This window comes from Marmota monax, unplaced genomic scaffold (genome assembly GCF_021218885.2).
Source record: "Marmota monax isolate L192 unplaced genomic scaffold, Marmota_monax_Labrador192_F-V1.1 WCK01_AAM20220418_F8-fsc00007, whole genome shotgun sequence".
Lineage (NCBI taxonomy): Eukaryota > Metazoa > Chordata > Mammalia > Rodentia > Sciuridae > Marmota > Marmota monax.
Window position 1 is genome coordinate 9,033,331 of NW_026692781.1, and position 23,513 is coordinate 9,056,843.

Consider the following 23,513-nt stretch of genomic DNA (forward strand, 5'->3'; position numbering starts at 1 on the left):
AATAGATTCAGAAATCCTGCAAAATTTCTTGAAAAATAAGATCTAACTAGGACATTAAGAGATAATTAACAAACTATATAAAAGCAGGATAAAAAAAGCTAAAGGGAAACAGTTATTAATATCTGACAGTAAAATGCAAAGAATAGCTTACATGGAATAAGGAAATGAAAGACCATTTTTCAAAATACACCAATATTCCATTCTCCTTTAAATCATAACTATTCTATAAGGAAGGATTAATAGTCAAAGGAAAAAAATAATTTCAGACACATCCCAATGAATTAAACAAGGTTTTTACAAAGTATAATTCCCAAGTTAAATAAGTGAAACTTACAGTTTAGCTGTGATGAGAAGAATTAGTACAACAAATGCTGACTTCTTCAGTCTCCTTATTTTTCCTACCATTGTAAGACCAAGATAAAATAGGGCTGCTCCAGAAAAAGAATTTGCAAGTCCATCAAGAAAATTTTCCATATATACAGGCACCTTTTTATCAAGAATAAAATTGAAAGCAATGCCAATGAAGACCATAAATACTATTGGGTTCTGTAATACACGCAGGAATCCAAGTCCCACAATTTTTACTTTGTTTTGAGAAGCATTTTGAGAATCTTTCCACTTCTGGATTTCACAGAAGATAAACCCAATTGGGTTTAACATCATAAGAGATATTGGTGCCACCAAATAAATGTACTGAAGATATTCTGGGTATGTAGTTTGATATAAAGCTTCAACTGCAAAATAAGAATATTGATCTTAAAATGATTACCATAGAAATATATAAATATGCAAATAACATTTTCTGTGCTTAATTTTAGCATATTGCAAATTTATCTAAAGAGTTCCAAATGACCTCATTAGCCTATTTTTTGAAAAGTCGATTTTAGTAATAAAAAATTACTATACTAAATGTAATCTAGTTTACAAAATGATAACCTAAAAAATCTTTTTAATATTTATTTTTTAGTTGTAGTTGGACATAATACCTTTATTTAATTAATTAATTTATTTTCATGTGGTTCTGAACCCAGGGCCTTGCACATGCTAGGCAAGTGCTCTACCGCTGAGCTACAACCCCAGCCACCTAAAATTATTTTTAGTAAAACATAATTAATTTTTACTATCTAGGATCTAAGATTAGTCTTCAAAAACAAACATAAAAAAGGCAGAACTGTAAAAGTTTTAAAAGAAACAATAAAAATAAAAATCTAGTATCAAACTAAATGTTTAAGTAGTAATAGCAACAAAGTGATTGACTGTATCCCTGGAGAGAGCAGCTTCATTGGAGTCATGAGGCATAAGTCAGATTTCAGAGGACTGAGGAAGGTGTAGAGAAAAGGAACTAAAAATGAGCACTGAAGTAATGGAGTCCACACTGTATAGGAAAAGAAGTAAAGATGGGAGGTGACTGACTGAAAGTAGAGAGGTCAGGGACTGGAGGCCCTTATGAAGCTCAAGAATTAAGTGCAGGTGGAAGTATAGGATTCAGAATAGGTCAGATAGTGAGTTGAGTTTAATATTTTCCAGATCACTAGGTCCAGGAAGTGGCCACAGGAGTTGTTCACTGACAGGGAGTAAAGTTATCATTAGAGATGAGGAGGCCAAGGGATCTAGAGGGCCGAGAATTTGATGGGAAGTTCACAAGGATGCTAAAGTCAAACAAGAGAATAGCAAGACTTAGGACAAAGAAGATGACAGCAAGCAGAACAGTAAAGTCTTCAATGAATGAAGAGGGATGGCTAGAATGAAGTCAGAAGATGAGAGCAATGAGGATGAACAGATTGGACAGATAGCATGAACTTCAAAATAGTTGTCAACAACAGAGTAGGGAGCAATGGATTAGCAGTGGTTCACGGCAGCTAGCCAGGTGAGGATGTCAGTCTCACCTACCTCTGGCTCAGGTGGTATGTAGGCTACGGGGTAATGAGTATCCTCCATTTGAGAGGGAATGAAAGACAATGAATACTTTCAGAGAAAACCTGTGACGACACTAAGCAAGTAGGAACAGAAAGTTGGATCTAACAAACGTTTGGGAGAGTAATGAAGTGGAGTCACATAATTGTATGTTTAATAAATACACATTCAACTATACCTTCTTGGGAAAACAAAATCTTTTTTTCTCATATAGCATGTTCTCAAGTACAAACTAATTATTTCACCTGTTGTTCATTAAAGAACAACAAGGCTCAAGGAAAAAATCTGGCTATGTTAGAGTTATAAGAAATAGAATAAGACAAAGTATGTGTGCTGTGTATTATAGGTAATTTAAGGAATTTTCCCAAGGGTTTGAGTATCCATGATGACTTTAGAATCTGACACTATATAAGATGTGTTTCCTTGGAGGGAGGTAAGTGGATTGGATCTGACTTCTAACAGTTTCCTGGAGGAGTTAAGGGTTGGTGGCCTGGTCTGGGATTATCAGGGCAACTTAGAGTCATGGAATAAATAACTTGGTCTGTGGGCACATTTTTGGCAGTAGGTCCCAAATAGAAAAACTGATATAGAATTGAAGTTAAAAAAGATAAAACGTGGACAGGCAGTCACCAAGGAGAGACTCAATCTTGTGGAAAAATGTAAAGATTAGGTTTCTCTGTTTATATTAAGATAAAGTGACACAGGCAGGAAAATATAGTTGTTTACTTACTCAGGATACATAAGTTCAGTTAATGTCATGTGCATGACCCGCTAAAGTTATGTAACTAGATTATATAACCTTTAGAAGTTCACCTTGCTCTCATTAGCCAAAATCATCTTTGTATAAAATTCACCCCCACCCCGCTTTTTTCAGCAAAGCACATAGGAAGTTCTATTATATCTCCAAAATGAAGAAGTTAAAAGATATTTGATTACATAAAGTTTCATAATTTTCACTGAATTCTAAATTATGCTAGCTTTATAACTCTTAGTGGTTTTCTTTCATGTTTCATAAGGTTCATTTTACTTCTAATTAAACATCGTTAAGAGAAAGATACCTGCTCACCACTCAGTTTTTAACTTGAGTGGATATTTTGGAAATGTCTTATGTTTTAAATCTGAGTATAAGAATTTTTCCTAAGCAGGCACACTACAATGCAAAGGTGTTTCCTCTAACAACTTACAGTTGCATGATCTACTCAAAGCCACTTATATTAATGCCCTTTTTCTGAAATTTACTTTCCTGGTACATTAGTAATCCTCATCACATAATAGATTCTGATTGTTTTAGGAGCTCAATGCAACTTTGAGCAACCAGTTTTATTACCTAAGGCTGCCCAATCATCAAATAGTATTTTTGCTTTCCTCAGGTTCAGTAACCTGAGGTCAACAAGAAAGGTGAGTATGTGGAAGGATGAGATATTCTGAAAGAAAAGAGAGACTACATTCACATAACTTTTATTTCAGGAGAATATTATTATGATTGTTCTTTATTGTTAGTTATTATAGTTAATCTCTTACTGTGCCTAATTTATAAATTTAATTTTCTTTTAGGTAGGTGTGTGTGTATAGGATTAAAACATTGGTACCCTCAGTTTCAGGCATCCACTAGGGATCCTGGAACATATTCCTGGCAGATAAGAGGAACCACTGTATTTACTTTCTTCTTTGGCAGGATCTTCTTTATTTTCTCTGCTTGATTCTTACCACTGTTACTAGTTAGAAGTCTCAAAATTAGACTACCTAATGTACTTACTAACATACATTATTTTGGATTTTTTCAATTACTCCCTTCATCCATTTTATTTACTGCTAACAAATCATAACAGTCAAAAGTCAACATTATCCTGCAGTTCTCACTGCTCACAAGAACAACAGCGTTAGAGTGCTCGCCTAGCACAGATGGGACCCAGGTTCGATCCTCAGCTCCACATAAAAAATAAAATAAAAGCATTGTGTCCATCTACATCTAAAAAATAAATGTTAAAAAAAAAAGAACAACTATAAAGCCTCTTTTGATTTTTTTTTTCCTTGTGGTGCTGGGGATTGAACCCAGGGCCTTGTGCATGCGAGGCAAGCACTCTACCAACTGAGCCATATGTGTAATATGAAATGAATTGCATTCTGCCATCATGTATAACAAATTAGAATGAATAAATAATTTAAAAACAAAACCAAAAAAACCTCTTTTGACATAAACATCCCAGTTGCCACAATTGAATTTGGTATTTACCTACCTCAGCCTCCCTAGTCACTGGGGTTACATACAACTGCACCCAGCACCCTCTCTTTCCTGAGTCTTGCCTACTATTTAAGGCCAGTCTCTCATGCTACTTCTTCCACCAAGTCTTCAATTTATAACATCAATCTCTCCTCTGGAATGCTATGGTACTTTGTTCCATATTAGTACTACTTTGGCAAATTCTAAGTTCCTTAAAGGCATCATTTTATGACCCATAGTCCCTAGCACAGTGCTGAACAAATCTGAAAATACTTGCTGAATGGGATTAACTTCCCATCAATGAATGCTAAAGTTTTCAGACTAGCAAAAATGTATTTTGTAACACACAATAATTTTTTATCTAATCAAAATCAATTAATCCACTTCTTTTTAGATCAGTTTTTCATGTTTTTTGCTTTTATGTGTGTTGGGATGAGTTCTGCAGATTGTACCCAGGGGCACTCTACCACTGACCTACATTCTCCAGCCTATTTTTGAGAGAGGGTCTCATTAAGTTATTGAGGCTAGCCTCAACTTGAAAACCTCCTTAGACTCACACGTAACTGGTGTTATGAACATGTGCCAACATGCCCAGCTGTTTTTTGCTTTTAGAAAATCTATTTTTTAATTGACAAATAAAAATTAAATATAATTATTTGTAGATACTGTTTGTATACATTGGGGAATGGCTAAATGGAGCTAATCACATACTTATCATTTTTGTTATGAAAACACTTATAACCTACTCTTAGCAATTTTAAAAAATATAAGACATTAACTGTAGTCACCATGTTGTACAGCGCATCTCTTGAACTTATTCCTCCTAACTGAAATCCTATAAGTGTTTTTTAACTTTTTACATACTATGAATATTTACAAGCTAGTTACAATTGGGGTTTTTAAGCTCAGCTGAACAAGTGTTCAAAGGCAAAAGCAGTATAGTCTAGTGGGAGAGCAAAAATTGTGATTAAATGCTTATTAAATTATTAGAAGAATAGGGTTCAACATGGGAATTTTAGTCTATGTCAGCCATTCACTTGCATAATTATTTAACATTATATCTTTATCTATAAATTGGCATTGCTTTTGTTATCAATCTGAAGATGGTTTTTCAATCTGAAAAGAAATTACATATGTACATGGAAACCTACAATAACTAAAATTAGATTTATAATCATTATATCAACTATTAAGTTATAATTAATTAATGCTTATAAATAAGGCTCTTGGAGGGAGGGAGAAATCCCATTATGAGGACTTATTATATAGCTTTGAAGAACTAAGAGATAAAATTAGCCACCTACTGTGGCTCCTATTTTGATTCCTGCAGGGCTTCAATCTCTAGCAAATAACACAAAGACTCTGACAAGATCATTCTATTATATAATGGCATATAGTTAAATGCTTCATTTCCTTTCTGTTTACAGCTCAAGCACTAGGGCATAATTATGATTAGTCAGGGTACTTATGCTATCAGCATTGTTTGAAGAATAAATTATAGGACTTAACTATGCCCTATTAGTATCTTTTAATGACAGAGGCAGGGAACCATTCTGATTTGCTGAAATCAACATTTCACCTTGGTAGATTCTTGGTTTCTTCTACACTTGGATTTTTAAAGTACTTTTGAAAATAATTGTTCTAAAAAACAGTGGGCTTTTTTAAAAGTCTGTCATAATGCACTATTCTGTCACTTGAGTAAAAAAAAATCACTTTAATGTAATTTTATAGACCATTATAAATGTTATGGTATTCCAAAAAAAAGGAAATGTGACTACCCTTTTTCTTTATTTATTAACTTATCTGCCTTTTCTTTGCTAGCATTTTTCAAATCACCTATAAATTGGACAGATATGGAATAAATGCAGTCTTAAAAAGGACATCTTTTTAGAACTCCCAATTGATGCTCCTCTGTGAACAAGAGAGTGGGAATTCTTGGGAGAGGCTACAGAACAAACAGAAAGGTCTTCTCTCTGGAGAGGCTTCTCTGTTCACCCTGTACAAGGCCAAAAGGCAGATGGACATAGGCAGCAATAATAAACAACCTCACCCAGGAGCAGACACATGCCTATATAGTTCAGTATCACATTTTCCAATCTGAAGGCATATGAGAAAGTTGACTATGTTATTGGGTTTTAGTAAAATTATAGACTAAAACCTAATGTTATAAGAGTTCTTATTATTTGGGTGTAAAAAAAAATAAAATAAAATACAAAAATTGCAACCCAAAATTGGCATACACATCAAGTAAATTTGGGCAAGCACATGCCCAACATGATTATTACTAGATTCACAAAAATAACATGGGACACAAGAAGAGCAGGATGAGAATGGCTGGTTACATTCTTTATTTAGATATTCTGCCTTGATAAAAAATTTGATTAATTCATCTAATAGATCTTTTTTCATTACTGCTCATTTCATGGAAAATGTAGGAATACCATAGGGACAAAGAATTTTGATTCTGTCTGAAAATAATGTATAACAAGGGCTGGTTGGGTGTTCTGAGATAAACTTGGCATGTTATATAGCTATGTGGCACAAGAGAATGCCCAGGACTTAGAATCAGAAAACTTAGGTTTGAATCTCAGTCACCTGTTAGCTGTGTGACCTGGAATAAAACAATCTCTGTAAGCTTATCTGCTTATTTGAAAATGAGGATAATAGTATCTGCTCTATTCAAATGAGATAAGTGTAAGAAACTACTCTGTAAACTACAAAGTTATAAATGTTAGTTTTGTTTAGTTATGGGTTTACTAATCTATGAGATTATATGAAACTTATATACTTCTAATTGATGTCAAAGTAAGATAAATAAGATAAGCAATATTTATTAAATATATAAACCATGGTACTGAGCCACTTCTAAAGTTCTTATATCATAAATATATTGACCAATCTGTTATTAGTTCTGAGGAAATGGTCAAACACATTAACTCCTCGATCTTCTATTTCCAAAAATCTTTTCCTTTAAAATTCAATAACCTTAAAGGAACACCTATTTAGTTTCTTACTATTTATAGCTCAGTTACCTAAGATTCTAGTTTTCCGTCTCTTAAGCCCCCTGCTTTACTCATGGTTATTTGATTTCTTTAGTATTTTTAAATTTCGGGTAAGTGAGATGGAGGAAGGTCAAAGGTGGAAAAAGGTATGAAGTATAGTTCACTAGAGTCTCTTTGGTACCAGTGGTGAAATAAGTTGGGGGTGGGAAGAGAGGATGAAATGAATGGATAAGAAACTTAAAAGTTAAGGTAGTTTTCAGTTGTATACTTTAAAATTCCAATCACATTTCTGCTCAGAAGATATCATCAAATAAGCCTTAACTGACCACCTTGTCTCAAATGCCATCTTCTCATTCCTCTTCCTCTACACTACTTATTTGTTTACAGGGGTATTCCTAGCAGCAGGCACAGTCACGGGCATATAACAGTGCCTTATGAGTGAATGAATGACTATATCCATACAAGTCAGGTCTGCACATTGCGATTCATGATCAAAATACACATAACTTTAATTTTAATATATAAAAAAGAAGCTACTAGGTGTACTTTTTCTTGGTGGCCGAGTGTTCTGAAAAATAGAGTACGTTTCCTTCCAAGATATCCCAACATTTCAAATTGGTTTATTTATTGTTTTTCAGGAAAACATACACATATAGAAACATAAAATTAGGGTGCTTAAAGAGATGGAAAGATAAAAATACCCTTACCATTTCTGTTCTTAAATAATAATTTAACTTCAATGAAAATACTCTGAAATTTTGAAAACAATAAAAGCTTCAAAATAATTTTTAAAGTAAAACCAAACATATATATAGTAAGAAAAATAAAGAAGGGGAAAAGATCACTCTCAATGAGCATAAATTTCTAATGCTAATACTTAGTAATGACTATTTTTATATAAATGTAAGTTTTCTTTACATAATTTAAATCAGAATCTGAGCCCTTCTGGGAAATCATATTTCTTTCATATGTGATTTTTAAGAAGAAATAGAATACTATTAGAAAGAATATTTACACAGGTTATGAGGATATGACCATTTATTTTAGGTAGGTGTTTTAAGGATCCTTAAACTCCGATGTTGAGGGAAAATTATAATCCATCCTAATTTATGATATATTTAAGAAAAAATTTGAAAGATTTCTTAAATTCAAGAATAAGAATCTATTACTAACAAATGCTTAGATTTAAAGCTTATATTTGTTACCTCCTTAAACACCTGAATTTTTTAAAAATTGAAAAAACAACAACAAAGAACTTACCTATAGGGTATCCCAATGCAAAGTCATTACTTTGTGTAGCAAAAATAGGGAATAGTCCAGCTTTGCTAAATCGACTATCAGGACTGGCAACCAGTAAGGTTAATACACATACAATGAAAAACACAGAAGCTTTGCCAATTAAGATACTGTATAAGAAAGCCCAATCCACGTTGGAAAAGTTAAGTACAACCATGTTTTTGAATAATAAAGCCGGAAGTGCAAATCTGGAGACAAAATTTCCCAGTCCTTTAGCCTGTGTTGATGTTATGACATTGGCCCTTCCTGCTATGTAGCCACAAAGGACTATGCCAAAACATTCTAGTAAGGCTGGAAAAAGCCTTGTTATTGACATTGAAGGTGAATCATTAGTGGAATTGAATCCATGTGTTACTGTGGTAGATGAAGTCTCAGATACATTGACGGCAATGGTTGAATTCTCTGTAGGCAAATTAGAAAAGGAATCCATTTTCTCTCACTCTCCAACTCTGGTCAGATCTCTGAAAAGAAAATTCAGTGTAACAATACGAAGAATTCTAGCTGAAAGGAAACACTGCAAATTTAGAATTATTTACTTATTAAATGGTTAAATAATTATACATACTTCCTTCAACGATCACCAAGGAAAAATATAATGCAAATAAAGTGGGGATGGGGAGGATGCTAACATTAACATTTTTAGTCTCAAAGGTAGGTCAGCTCAAACATTTGTATTGCTACTCTACATTCCTATCCAACATATGTTAAATAAGATTTACAAATATTACAGCTGCAGTGATGCCCTGTGGCTCTTCTCTCCAGTGATCCACAACTGAGGTATCTAATATTTAAGAGATGGGATCCACAGAGTCTCTATTGTTGTCCACTTGCATCCAGATTCCCTGGAAATTTCAGAAGTTCTCAGGGGATGACCAAGGAGTCATTCTGAGTCCCTTCCAGACTGTGATCATAATTGAGTATAAGGAAAAAGAATACAGTATAGCATCGCTTATCAACTTTGAACCAATAACTTTAACTTTTCTATGCCTCACTTTATCTGTGAAATGGCAATAACAGTCTATACCTCACAAAAACGTGAGCCTATTCAAGTAAAGTCCTTATGATCACATCTGGTGAATTAAACAAAGCTAAATATAACTTTAGATTGAATATGAGAGCATGAAAGACAAAATTATGAAAAAATGGTGGCATTCCATCAACCTACACATACTGACTGGCCCAAGAGTTCCTTTGTACCACAGCGACTTTGCACATGCAAAACCACTCTAAAAACATTCCCTACCTACCTGTCTACCACTATGCACATAATTAACACCTACTGATCCTCCAAACCATATAATTCATTAGCCAAGTCAAGTTTCTTTCAAATGGAATGATTATTCTTACCTTTAACCACTTTTTTCTCATTTTGTAATTATACTATATATTAGAGTGACTATAGAACTTATGTCTGTCTCCCTCACCAGATGTAAGTGTAACAGAAGAAAGAACTAAGCATGTCTTTGTTCACTGTTGTGTCCCTAACATCTAGCATAATATCTGGCACACAAGAAACATTGAAAAAAAGTTCTTGTTTAATGAATCACTAAAACAGTATCTTGTACATAAATAAGCTCCCTAACCTTTCATGGATCAATGTTCTCTTTCAAGCATTCTCTAGTTTGTGGATTTTTTTTCTGATTAATAAAATATTCTATTTTTTTTTCACTATAGCAACAGGCCCTAGAACACAAAATGAGCCCTAAAATGTTCTAAAGATGTTCATAAAATGTTAAAGAACACAAATATGTTGTAAAACATTATGAAGATGTTCCAAAAATGCTCAACAAAGAACAAATTCTGGATGTTAATATGACAAAAAATTATCAGATTCTCCTCTTGCTGCCAGGGACACAATGAAGAAAAGGTTTGGATGACTCTGAAGTTAAACAGCTTTTATTAGTAATTTTATTAGTAATTTGAAGTTAATATGATAATTATTGCCAATTTCTAAGTAATTATTCTGGGTTTACCATCGAGAGTGGCCTTATATAAGGCAGAAAGTAAAAAGGCTCATGCTTCCTGAAATTTATAATACCCTGCCTGGTTAAGTTATCAAATATCCTCAGCACATTAAAAAAGACTCAGATGACAGGCCAGAGATCAACAGGTGATATATGGAGATGTGTAAGAGAATTTTCTCTATCCTACCCTTGTATAAACCAAACCACTTTAAAATCTTACATTCAATCTGGATTAGGACAAGTATTTTTCTACCAGGATTAGACAGGAGTGTTTCAATATAAACAAACCTGACAATACTCACGTACTTGAAGTTTACCAAATGAGCATCAAATTATATCCTGGGAAAGTTATTCATTGGTACAAATACCCATACTTGAAGCAGCTGGTAAACAAAGATGTTAAACATTTGGAGCCATTAAGAAATGTGGACTTGGAAAGGCAGTTGTAAAGAAGAAGGTGATAAAATATTCCAGTCTTCTGATGTTTTTCAAAAGTTCTCTTTGTTTGGAGTATTAATAACTCATACTGCTCCACAATCTCTTATTTGGACCACAAAAACATATCAATGTAGTCCAATATTTTTAAAAAACAATTGTAACTAACAGTAGTTCAGTGAAAACAATCTAACAGATTCTGGACCATAACACTTACCAACACCTTGGGTCAGTGACTCCACCTCCCTGAATTTCAGTTTCCTCAACTGTAAAATGACAGTAAAAACCATCTCAGAGGGATATTGGGTAGATGGGCTATTTTATGCACAGCATATCACAAAGTAGGCCTTTAAGAAATGGTAGCAATTGCTGTTAGAAGCTATAGTCCTAACAAGAATGGTAACAAAGTTAATAAAATGTATTCCTGGTTCTCCAAATGTACTAGGTATTAAAGATCCCCCAACTAAACTAGAGGATAGCATATGTCAGGAAGTTATAAGCTTCTGTTTTATAATCAAATTAAGGGAGGTTGAATTTAATTTGGTTTGATCTTAAATAGCTGCTAACAGTAAAGGGAGCTCTTCATTTTTCTCTGTGATGGTCAAAAAATTGTAGCAATGTTCAGAGTTAACTTTCAATTAATTGAAAATTAAAAGAAAAACTTCGAAAAGTAACTTCTTCCTTCCTATGAGGTTTCTTTTAATGTTTTCCAGTATTATAAAAGCAACACCTGCTGAGGGAAAAGTCAAAACAATCAAAAGGATTTAAAAAGTTTTATCCATCCTAATCTTTATTTATTTATTTTCTTTTAGAGGTGCCAGGGATTGAACCTAGGGTTGCTCCACCACTGAGTTACATCCCAGTCTTTTTTATTTCTTATTTTGAGACAGGGTTTCTCTAAATCGCTGGCCTTTAACTTATAATCTTCCTGCCTCAGCCTGCCGAGTAGCAGGGAGATTACAGGCTCATGCCACCACTCCTGGCTCATCTTAAATCTATTTTAAACGTGAAGAAAATATGCTTCCAAAAGCATATTTTAAAAATGAACAGAAACCATAGCAAGGGAAGTTTTTAAAAATTACATCCAGTCTTTTCATCTATAAAAGTAAGGCTTCTTACAGAACAAACAAGTTGACCTGTCACAGTACAAGACGGTTCACCGGACCAGGTACTGGAGAAATTATGTATACAAACTGCGTCTGGCCCCTTCATATTTGACTTAGAAAACATCTGCAAACCACATAAATTGCAAATAATAATTAAGTGAAAACAGTGTGTGTTAACATCAAAGAGAAAGCTGTAAACTCTTAGGCTATTTCTCAAACACGGACATCCTTTATCCCATGGGAAAAGCCCAATACAGTGAGAAACTACTAAAGAATTCTACAATACGAATAGTCATACCATTCATCCACTCCCACCTACTTGCTGGGGACCAAATGTCCTCCCTAGGGAACCCATGGTGGGGAGCGCTGAGCATTGCCGTCTTCCTTTATCTTCAGGGACAGACTTTAGCCCTTCCAGATAAGGAGTGCGGAGAGTCCCTAACTAAATACTGTCCAGAGGGCAGCTGCCACCCAACGCCTTGGGAAAGCAGTGGAAATGGAAAAGGCAAATGGGTAAGAAAAAGGTGGTCGCTCAACTTTGCAGGGCATGGAAGTCACAAGGTCATGGTTAACTAAAATGTTCTAGGTACCTGAGCAGATGCTTTCAGGAGGGCAGATACTGTGGCCACCCGCGGGATAAAAGGAAGAGTCGGAGAATGACAGGGTGGTTACACGTGCAGTGAGGCGCTGTCCACACTGGGAAATGGTAGTTCTGCCACGGGAGGGAACAAGCCGCCCTTCCTGCGCAAGCCTTCCCAGGTGGTCCCACACGGGCCAAAGGCAGGCGATGAGAGGCAGAGGCGAGCAGACGCAGGCAGCGGGCCGCGGGGCCAGAGCGCGGAGGGAGGGCAGGGCGCTGTCCACCAGCCCAGCCCCGAAGGGCGGGGGCGGGAGCATCGGGTGCCCGCTAGGCAGAGTCAGGGCGAGGCGGGTCCGCGCCCAGGGGCCCTAGCTCACCTGCTACGTCTGCAGCCCTGCGGCCGCGAGAAGGGAGTCGGTACTTGCCGAGGGCCAAGCAGCAAGGAAATCACCGTCATCTCCCGCCCCCAGCCCTCCTCGGCAGAGTGCGGCCGCACGTTCCGAGAAAGTGAGGTGGGGTAAGCCACTGCGGCCGGGTCGGCCCCTCCCGGTGCCGGCTTTTGGCCCCGCCCCCGTCCCGCCTTCAGCCCCCGCCCCCGGCCTCCAGCTTCGGGAAACCTGGCGCGCGCCTCGCCTGCAGGCCCGCCCCAGCCTCCAGTCGCACAGCCCCCGCCCCTTCCTCAGGCCCGCCCCCGGTCCCTAGACTAACCGCACAGCCCCGCCCCCGCTTCAGGCCCCGCCCCAGTCTCCAGCTTCTGGGCCATACCGCCCCCGCGCTAGGCCCCGCCCGGCCACCACAGCCTGCCGCCCGCGACTTCCGGCCCGGCCCCTAGAAGATGGCGGTAGGCGCGCGGGATTTCCAGGGCTTGCTGGTCTTTCTCCTCTGGTCGAGTGCGGAGCTCTCTCGTCTTTCTGGCTAACGTCAGTGTCGTGTATTGAGATCTGCTAGTTCCCCTCTTGGTTAGTGTAGTCTTTGCATAGCACAGAATATAAAAGCAAGGACTGAGACTCAGATCAGTGTCGAATCCTGCCTCCCATCTTTCCTAAGGAAGTGTGACCTTGACCTTCGAAATCAGATTAAAGTGTAAAGCTTTAGCATTGTGTTTGATTTAGAATAAGAGCCTTATTAGTAACTGCTTGTATTTCTAATTTTGGGGAAGTATAAAGGCAGTATAACCTCAATATACTGAGAAGAATCTGCCTGTATCGGAGGCTAACCTCTGAGCTTGAAGTGAAGGTCCTCAGACACAGTGTGCCATTTTCAAAACTGAAGAAGCCCAGTACTTGGCTAATGCCATGAGAATCAAAATTATTTCATATTTTAAAATATTTATAACCTGATCCCACTTAATATCTCCACAGCATTTTTTTTAAAAATCTTTGCATTTTTAAAAACTGTTCTGTCTGGCAACTTAAGGACATTCTTGTCATCCTGTCATCTCTGCAGTTTCAGTGCAAAGATATAAAACTATGTAGCTTCCGAGAAATGACTCAGTAAGTTAAGCATAGGTTAAAGGGTATGGAACTTAGAGAAAATGAACGGAATTGAAACTATAGAAAAGGCATGCATCCTCCTCCTGCTTTCTTACACTTCTTTGTTCGTTGTGTTTTTCATTTTAACAGCCTTTTATGTTTCTCTTGAACCTGGCTACTTAAAACAATCTTCTTAATACCCCAGTTATCTCTATTTAGAAAGTTTAGAGATTAATTCAATTAAATAAATACTTACTAAGCTTTGAGTATTAGGGGACTACTAATAAGATAGGCCTAGAAAGTTAGCATCAACCTGTAGGAGGTTCCTTAGATTAGCCTTAGAATTTGAATTTCATTCTTTGACCACAGTGAAACCATCAAATTTTTCCCCCACAGAACCATATGATCACACTACTTTTGGATGTGTGATCTGGAAGCTTTCTCTGGATTAGTTGAAAGACTGAAGGCAAGAAAAGCAGTATGGTGATTTGGGGAAAACCCAAGACATAAGGAAATGAAGGCCTACTCTAGGATGATGGCAGTGAAAAGAATGGAATTGGCTTAAGAAATATTCTAAAATGAGAACTGATGTGACTAATAGGGCTAACAAAGAAGAAGGCGTTAATTAAACTATGTATTTCCTCATGTATTGCAATGAAGAGAAGATATTGGTGTAGTGAGCTTTTACTATCTCTTCCAGTTTTAAAATCCATTGTTTTCTGTAATTCTTTTATCTGAAGATGAAAGGAAGAAATATTCCTAAAACAGTTACAAGGAGGGTGAATTTGATTTTAGACCTAAAATCTAAAACTTTGGGAAGCAATCTTGTGTCGTCTTTTTTCTTGAAGAAGTTATTTGCTCCATCTGAGGCCTTATGGGATTAGAACACCCAACTGGCTAGGGGTGAGAATTAGAATGAAAGACCTCACTGTCTTGTGAGCTAACTACTTATGAAGGCATTGGCATATGTGCATAAACATTTCTGGTATATACCCAGAGAGAAAAAAGAGAAGCTCAAGAGATGGAACAGCACTAAAGATGTGTGGACTGACTGAGTTTTCCAAGAACAATATCTTGTGGAGGGAAACTGTAGGAACAAAGTGAAGAAAAAGATGACAGACTTCAGTGAAAAGTCATGTTTATGTAAGCAATTAGTGGTAAAAGCCATAAGAAAATCATTTGATTTCATTATCAAATCTACTAATCATTCTGTGTAATGCAGATCTCTATTAATTATAATGTTAATTGAGTGAGGAAAAGCTCAAAGTTATGCAGACCAATGAATAAAAACTATAAATTTATCTTAACTTCCACTACTTACAAATAAGTTATTTGTAGCCATTCTTGAACCCGTTGCCTTCAACTCCAGCTGATTGAGAGGAGGAATAAAACAAGTGTTTTGACTCAATGATAAGTGTCCTGTAGGTATATGTTGAGACAATGTGATGTGCATGTAGATTCCTGATAAAATTTTGCTTTTTCCAAAATGAAGTAGTTCTGATTTTTCTCTGATTTTTAAAGTGTAAATAACCATTATAAAATATTCAGATAATACAGAATGGAATGAAGAAAGTGAAATCATACCTATAAATAACCTGTTAATATTATAAATGATATTATATCACTTTCTGTGCACATGCAGCTTATTTAAGGAAAATGGGATTATAATACATATGAGATTTTAGTACCTTTTTCCTTTAATAATATTAACATTTTAACCCATAGATATTTTCAGCATTTCTAATGAAATGGTGAAAATTAAGTATTACCTAATGAAAAAAATTTTTAAATATACTTTTAGTTATAGTTGGACACAATATCTTTATTTTATTTATTTATTTTTATGTGGTGCTGAGGATGGAATCCAGCGCCTTGCACATGCTAGTTGAGTGCTCTACTGCTGAGCCACAACCCCAGCCCTACCTAATGAAAATTTGAGGATGATCTTCCATGAAAAAGTGGCAATTAAGTGTAATTGAAGAATAGAAATGTAAAAGAATGACTTAAAATGTGTTGTTTGAATATATCTAATATGATGTAAGTTTCTTTTAAAACAGCTTCTTGTGTGTTTGTGTGTGTTTAACTTTTTATTGGACTATTATATTTACACAAATTAGTGGAACTCATTGTTATTTATTTGTACATGTACACAATGTAACAGTATACTTTTGGTCAATTTCATCCTGAAATATTTAGTTTCTGGAAAACTCTCCTCCTCCTTACAACAGTACCATTTTTCTCTAGGTATCCATATGTTCCCAGAGAAGTTGACATCCTTCCACCTTAAGTGGTAATGTAATCTTGCCTATCCAATCAGTACATGGCATGCTTTTGAACTTAGTGATTTAAGTCAGAGTGGGCATTTACCCTAATGTACTTCAACATAATGACTCTTAAGACTTTTGCAGAAATTATTGATGTTCTTTTTTGCTGGACAAGAGGAAGATGCTGACAGCCTTCTTGGGACCGTGAAAGAAATCATCCTTAAAATGATGCAGATACCAAGTTTGGCACAACAGAGAGAAGGAAGTAATAGGGAACTTGATGACATATTATACATGTGAAGTAGCCTCACAAGTTTACCTGGGGATCTTTCATTTGTGTGAACCAGTCATTTTTTATTTTTATTATTTAAACAAGTTTGAGTTGAATTTTCTGTTACCTGAAATCAAATTCATGGAAAAAATTCTAAAAGAAAATACCTACAGTGATTATCTCTGTATAACAAGAGTACATATGATTTTTTTCTGTGTAGAAAAGTTCTCAAAATTTCTATCAAAAATGTGTATTAATTTTATCAGGAAAAAGTCTGAAGTAAGTCATAAAGGATATATTTTGGTTATATGGAAATGTTAAAAAATACTTAATAAAAATTCTTCTAAATCACTACCAAGTACTAAAACAGGTAGGTAAACTAAATTCACCCATAAAACAGAACAATTTAAGAGCACTGATACAGTGAAGTACATAAACTTATATTATACAAAGGCTTTGTGTTTGTTAATCTTTGTACCCTTAGTACTTAGACTAGTGCTTTCTCTGGCATATGATAGACATTCAGAAATGTTTTTGAATGATTGAATAAAACTGATTTCCACTAGATATCTAGGAAGTTGAAATGTACTTCTATTTAGTGGGAGCTATTTGATATAAGCAATGGAGATACAGCTCTTTTACAATAAGTGGATTTCTTATTTTTTCCTAGCTTTCACTTGTGCTTTTTGTTTATAGCCTTATTTAAATATTCTTCCAAATTTCTGAATTCTTTTTGTTATTATAAATGCTTTAATTTAATAATTTAGTTTCTCATCTGTCAGGGTAACACCCTGAAAATTTTCTTTTAACTTAATATTTGTAATAATATGTGTGTTTGAAGAAATGGCTACTAGTTTTTTCTTTCCTTTCAATTTTATTACTGAAATATTCTCACAAAAGCAATGAAAGAAAGTGGAGCCTAACCATCTCACATTATTATTATTATTATTATTATTATTATTATTATTGCACTGTGGATTAATCTTAGGGGCACTCAACCATTGAGCCATATCCCCAACCCTATTTTTGTATTTTATTTAGAGACAGGGTTTCACTGAGTTGCTTAGCACCTCACTGTTGCTGAAGCTGGCTTTGAACTTGTGATCCTCCTGTCTCAGCCTCCCAAGCTGCTGGGATTACAGGTGTGTGCCACTGTGCCTGGCCTTTTATGTTTTTGATGTTGTTGTTTTGTAGTACTGGCCATTGAATCCAGGAACACTACCACTGAGCTACATCCCAGCCCTTTTAATTTTTATTTCAGGACAGGGTCTCACTTAATTGTTGATGCAGGCTTTGAATTTGTAACCCTCCTGCCTCAGCCTCTGGAGTAGCTGGGATTATGGGAATGTGCCACTGCTTCTGACTTTGATCTTTTTATCTACTTAGGTAATGTTTGAATATGGGTAAATAGGCAGAGGCTTTTAACTGGGCCAGCACTTAAGACATTAAGAAGAGAAACAAAACAGAATTATGTGATGAAATTATAAGCTAATTCAGTTACTTAGATAAGACAGAGAGTAGAAACTATTCAATAGAAGCATGGTAAGTTTGGGGGCTCAGCCAGTCTCTTTCAAGACTTAGTTTCTTAATACCACACTTTTTTTTAAGGTCAGAGATATGAAATAGGAAATGAAAGACAAAAAATACACTTGTTTCTTCTAGCTTGTTCATTAAAAAGTGGGCTCACTGACGAATTTAATAAGCATTCTTTAGTGAAGTGACCTTGTAACTGCAGAGCATTTTCTAATGTGAATAGTGTCTAAAATGAAATACTGCTGGATGTGATGGTGCAGGCCTGAATCCCAGCCTCTTGGGAGGCTGAAGTAAGAGGATTGCAAAATCAAAACCAGTCCCAGCAACTTAATGAGGCCCTAGGCAACTTAGTAACCCTGTCTCAAAAAAGAAGGACGAGGCGTAGTTCAGTAGTAAAGCACCTCTGGGTACAATCCCCAGCGCCAAAAAAAGAAAAAGAAAAAAAACGAAATACTTAAAATAACCAATTTTGTACATTAGAAAGAGGAAGTGGAGAAAACCTCAGATTTTAACGTTGATTTGGAATAAGTAGGCTTTTAGCCACTTCTAGTTAGAATATGTGTAGAGCTGGTGAATGAATAGTTAGCTAAGAGGGTGAGAAAAGAAAGCTCTCACATGCGCAGTCCAACAATTAAGCCCAGTACCTCAGAAGCTTTCTTTTTGTAGAGTATGTATTTCAAGGGTTCCAGTCTTCTTCCCTCCTTGAAGGGGCAGGTCGTCCATCTGTTGATTTCCATAGTATTCTAAGTGCCTAGAACAGTGCTTGTCACATAGTAGGCACTTGTTGACTTCCTAACTCTTGGAATACAAGCCAAAAGGTATGTGAAGTTTTCTGTATTTAGAGAATCACTTAAAAAACGGAAACACCTGCTCTTTCTTGGCCTGTTTCTTTCACTTTCGGTAAAAGTAACTGATGGAAAAGAAGAATCAGAACTCAATTATCTGTGTGGCAACAGAGGAACCAGATCAGTAGTTGAAACAGAATAAATGTTGAGGAATCATCACTGGTTGTAATACAGACTAAATATGATAAAGTGTTTCTATAATTAATTGTACAAATATTTAAATGTCCCTATAAGTCCAAAGGGACTTATGTATATTTCCTTTACTCTCTTATGCATGCTTTCCCTAACCCTTTCCAAAACATTGAAACTAGAAAGAAAATTTACAGCTTCTGAGCTGCAAGAAAATTACCCAGACCTTGTCACAAAGAGGCCTAGTCACTAGTTTGACAGTCATTATTGTTGGAGAATAAAGTGGATAAAAGTGAGTTTCTCATGCAGTGTTAATTGAGGTTTCTGTACTATGTAGCTAGTAGTAGCCTGGTTAACTATATCCTCAAGTCTGGCTTATTATTAGTCCTAAAGGCCTATCCCAAACCCTCCCACATAGGTTTACAATATGCATTCATTATGGAGATGATATTTATGGTGATGTTAAGATTTGGTTAAATTCCTAGAAAACACTTTAAAAAATTCATTTCATATGTTGCCTCAATAAACTGATCAACAATTTTCCTTTTTTTTTTTTTAACCCACCTAGGTCTAGTATAAAAAGTTGAAGCCCAAGACTGGGGCTAAGTTTCACTGGTAGAGCCCTGGGTTCAATCCTCAACAGGAAAAAAAAAAATCACACCCAATATTTACCATAGTGAATTGATTTGTTTGTTTTAGTGACAAAATTAGATCATCCCTGAGGGCAATAGGAACATTTTAAGAAATCTTTGAGCTACATACAAAGACCCCAATAAAATTGAGAAGACCCTCTCTGAATCTCTTCTCAACCATTGGAATTTCACCCATCCAGCTGCAAGTGTTAAAAATTGGAGAATTATGTTTGTCCAAAATCCTTTCCTTACTATGGAAGGTGGTAAGCAGGGAACGAGTGTGACCTCTGTTACATGGAAGTTAGCTTGTATACGAAGGTTGGAGAGGAGAAAGCCTTCATTTCAAATGATGTAGAACATTAGTGAACATAACTGCAAAGTAACTGAAGAAGGGAAATTTGTCTCCCCAGCTCTTGGAAATAAGAGCAGTGTTGCAATGGATCCACTGAGTATAGGTGACCAATGGAAAACTCCTGTAAAGAGACAGCAGGGACAGGGATTATACGGTGAGGAATGTTTCCCAAAACAACAGGGGGTTAGAGTTTAGACCTTTCCTCCCAACAGAACGATAGCTGTTCTGTTCTTTTTTCTTCAGGCCTCAGTCTTAATGTGCTTCCAGGCACTCTATCATTCTTATACTTTCTCAGCATTTTCTCATCTTTTTAGTCGTCTCATCTTATTATTACATGCTAGTGATTTGGTGCTACCAGGCTACTGCTTGTTCTACACATTATTTGTTCAGTATGACTTGCATGTGTGGCTACTGGACAAGAGCCTCAGAAGGCCAAAATGGGAAGAACATGGGGTGAAGAGCAGTCATAAAGATTGAGGATTTAAGCAATATTCTTAATCACAGTCAGGAATCCAAAGGTCGGTCACAACAGTTTTCAACTAGAATCATCTGGGGAAAACGTGTTTGTGTGTGTGTGTGTGTGTGTGCATTACTGATTGAACCCAGGGTCTCACGCTTGCTAGGCAGGTGCTAAGTGTACCACTTGGCTAATTCTTCGGCCCTTTCTATTTTTAACAGGGTATACTAAGTTGCCCAGGCTATTCTCAAACTTACAATCCTCCTGCTCCAGCCTCTTTTGGGGAATATAATGCTTAAAAATATAGATGCCAGAACCCCATGCAGACTTTCTAAATCAACATCACTGCAGTTGGGTCCTTGGTCTGTATTTTATTTTTTCATATTCTCAGATGTTTCTAATACAAATTCTTGGTCAAGAGCTATTCATCTAGGTAACAAACTGAAAAGTAGAAATAAATCTTAAAAGCAAGTAGTATTTGTATGAGAGGAGCACAGAAAATTTTTCTAGAGTCTTAGTACTCTCTGGGGAGAAATGTATTCTCATTATAGGAAAAAAGTCACATTGAATCTGGCATCTTCCTTGAGAAAACCATTTCGGTAACCTTTTCCATTTGTTTGGTTTGTCCTTTGTGGAGAAGAGCAAAACAAAGTACAACAAACCACTCTCTTTATGTCTTGTGAATATATACCACATCTTCACTATAGTGCCATTTTTCAAATCCCAGGCACAAAGTGCACATCAAGGGAGAATTAGTTTTCTGTCAATACGTTAAGCATATTGTGAATCATGTAACAGAATATCAGTGCAGTCATTTCACCATCTCTTAAAACTAAAGTTTTTGAGAAATAATCAAAATCCCTCCCATTTTTCCTCAGAGATTCTATTTATAAAATATAGCTTTTAAATAATCTTTTCTTTAATATTTGTGCATGTGGCATCTTATTTAAAAAATTCTTCCCTGCATCAAGGATGTGGGGAAAAAAGCACACTCATATACTGCTGGTGGGACTACAAATTGGTACAGCCAAAATGAAAGCAGTATGGAGAATCCTTGGAAAACTGGGAATGGAACCTCTATTTGACCCAGCAATCCCACTCCTTGCTCTATACCCAAAGGACTTAAAAACAGCATACTAAATGTTTATAGCAGCATAATTCACAATAGCTAAACTGTGAAACCAACCTAGATGCCCTTCAGTAGATGAATGGATAAAGAAAATGTGGTATATATACACAATAGACTATTACTCAGCAATAAAAGAGAATAAAATCATGGCATTTGCAGGTAAATGGATGGAGTTGGAGAATATAATGCTAAGGGAAGTTAGCCAATCCCAAAAAACCAAATGCTGAATGTTTTCTCTGATATAAGGAAGCTAATTCATAGTGGGGTTGGGGGGAGGAGCATGGGAGGATTAGATGAACTCTAGATAGGACAAAGGGAGGGGAGGGTAAGGAAGGCGGCATGGGGCTAGAAAAGATGGTGGCATGTGATAGACATCATAACCCCAAGTACGTGTATGAAGACACGAATGATATGGATATACTTTGTATACAACCAGAGATATGAGAAGTTGTGTTCTATATGTGTAATATGAATTGTAATGCATTCTGCTGTCATGTATAACGAATTAGAATAAAAAAATTCCTCCCTGCATCAAGTTGATAATGATATTCACCTACATTTTCTTCTAAGAGTTAAATGACTTTTAAAATTGTTATTCTTGGTACCATCTTTCAAATTTCCATTTGTTATTAGAACCCCACTCTACATACACTCAAAAATGTAGAAAGTTCCTGCCCAACACAGAGAAAAATGCTTTTGTAGTTTCTGCTATAATCTAGATTAAAAAACCCTTAATGTAAAGTCAAATAAAATTAGAATGTACAAAGAGATGTAAACATCTATAAAATGTATTCAGAGAAGATAGCACAGTGGGATTAGCTAATGGAAATATAAATTTTTCCATACTGAAGAGATAAGGCCTATAGCACACGTGGCCTAAGGGCTAGTTATCACTCCCACTGTAGGTAGGCATATCACATGTTTGTTTAATGTCTAACTGGGATATGCTTATCATATAGTAATGTCTGTCAAGGCCTTGAAGATGCCCTTGAGCAAAAGTCACTTCACAGCTCCAGGTCAAATAAAAAAAAAAAGATCATTTCTAAGAAAGCAATATTTGAACAATTTCTAGAAGATGTTCCCACAGATGATTAGGAAGAGTTGTTTTCCTGCTTTGACACTCACACCCACCATTTCCCTAGAGTCCTTGACTCAACTTTGGAATTGGTTGTTGATTTCCAGCTCCTGCTCTTGCACTGCGTTCTGAATATTTATCCCCTACTGTCTTCTACATGCTCCCAGGATTGCCTTAGGTACCCAGTTGCTTACTTGTGTACTGTGCTGTGTCCCATCAGAATCAGAGGGCCTCCATGCAGAATCCTCCATACTCTCTCAAGATGAGCATAAGCTTTCAACCGTAACTGGCCAGCTGTTACCTTCTGAGACTATGTTTTATATTAGCATAACCAAATCTTGATGATACTTTCCACTTACTCATAGGATTAGATTGAAAATCATCCTAGCAAAGACGGCATCTCCATGGACATGGAATTATCTGTTTTCAAAGCTGTAACTTGTATGAGGCTGCATTGGGCTAAGTAGCTACACCCTTTGTGGAAAGACCTGTTTTCCTCTTACCAGGTAACTCCAATAGTTGGGTGGGCCCAAGGGAAGATTCCTCTCCTCCCAGGCAGCAGTGTTCCCCACTGTTCACTAGAACAAGTATCACTGCTGTAACTGAAACTCTGAGCAGGTTAGGGTGGGTCTCTGGGTGTGAGGGTGAATGAAGGGGTTGAACTGGCTGCCCTGGCTGGCTAGGTGATGGCACTTTTCTTTCTCACTACTCTGTGTACTCCCCCCACCCCGGCACCCCGCAAGTCAGCTTCCTCAGTAAAAAGGCATGGACTGACACTGTCACATTTCTACCACTTCCATGTTCAATACCCCTTAACAGCCCAGGAATCTGAGACT

General features: G+C 36.4%; 1 protein-coding gene and 1 long non-coding RNA gene across 12 annotated transcripts in view; one reads left to right on the forward strand and one right to left on the reverse strand.

The window, feature by feature from the left end:
- The window catches only part of Gpr155 (G protein-coupled receptor 155), a 69,596-nt gene that overhangs the window by 30,681 nt on the left and 15,402 nt on the right, over nucleotides 1–23,513 (reverse strand). For 3 of the 11 annotated variants that reach the window (XM_046447178.1, XM_046447171.1, XM_046447179.2), the window contains exons 1-4: nucleotides 12,529–12,889; nucleotides 11,050–11,098; nucleotides 8,398–8,894; nucleotides 335–734 (exon numbers count right to left, since the gene is read on the reverse strand). In XM_046447178.1, coding sequence (XP_046303134.1) covers nucleotides 335–734; nucleotides 8,398–8,863 — 866 coding nt within the window. In that variant the 5' untranslated portion in view covers nucleotides 8,864–8,894; nucleotides 11,050–11,098; nucleotides 12,529–12,889. The other 8 variants (XM_046447173.2, XM_046447174.2, XM_046447177.2 and 5 more) reach the window with 8 other exon arrangements.
- On the forward strand, nucleotides 13,261–22,197 carry LOC124094465 (uncharacterized). Its single transcript, XR_006852250.2, has 2 exons — nucleotides 13,261–13,438; nucleotides 14,387–22,197. It is a non-coding gene; the product is annotated as an uncharacterized LOC124094465 (long non-coding RNA).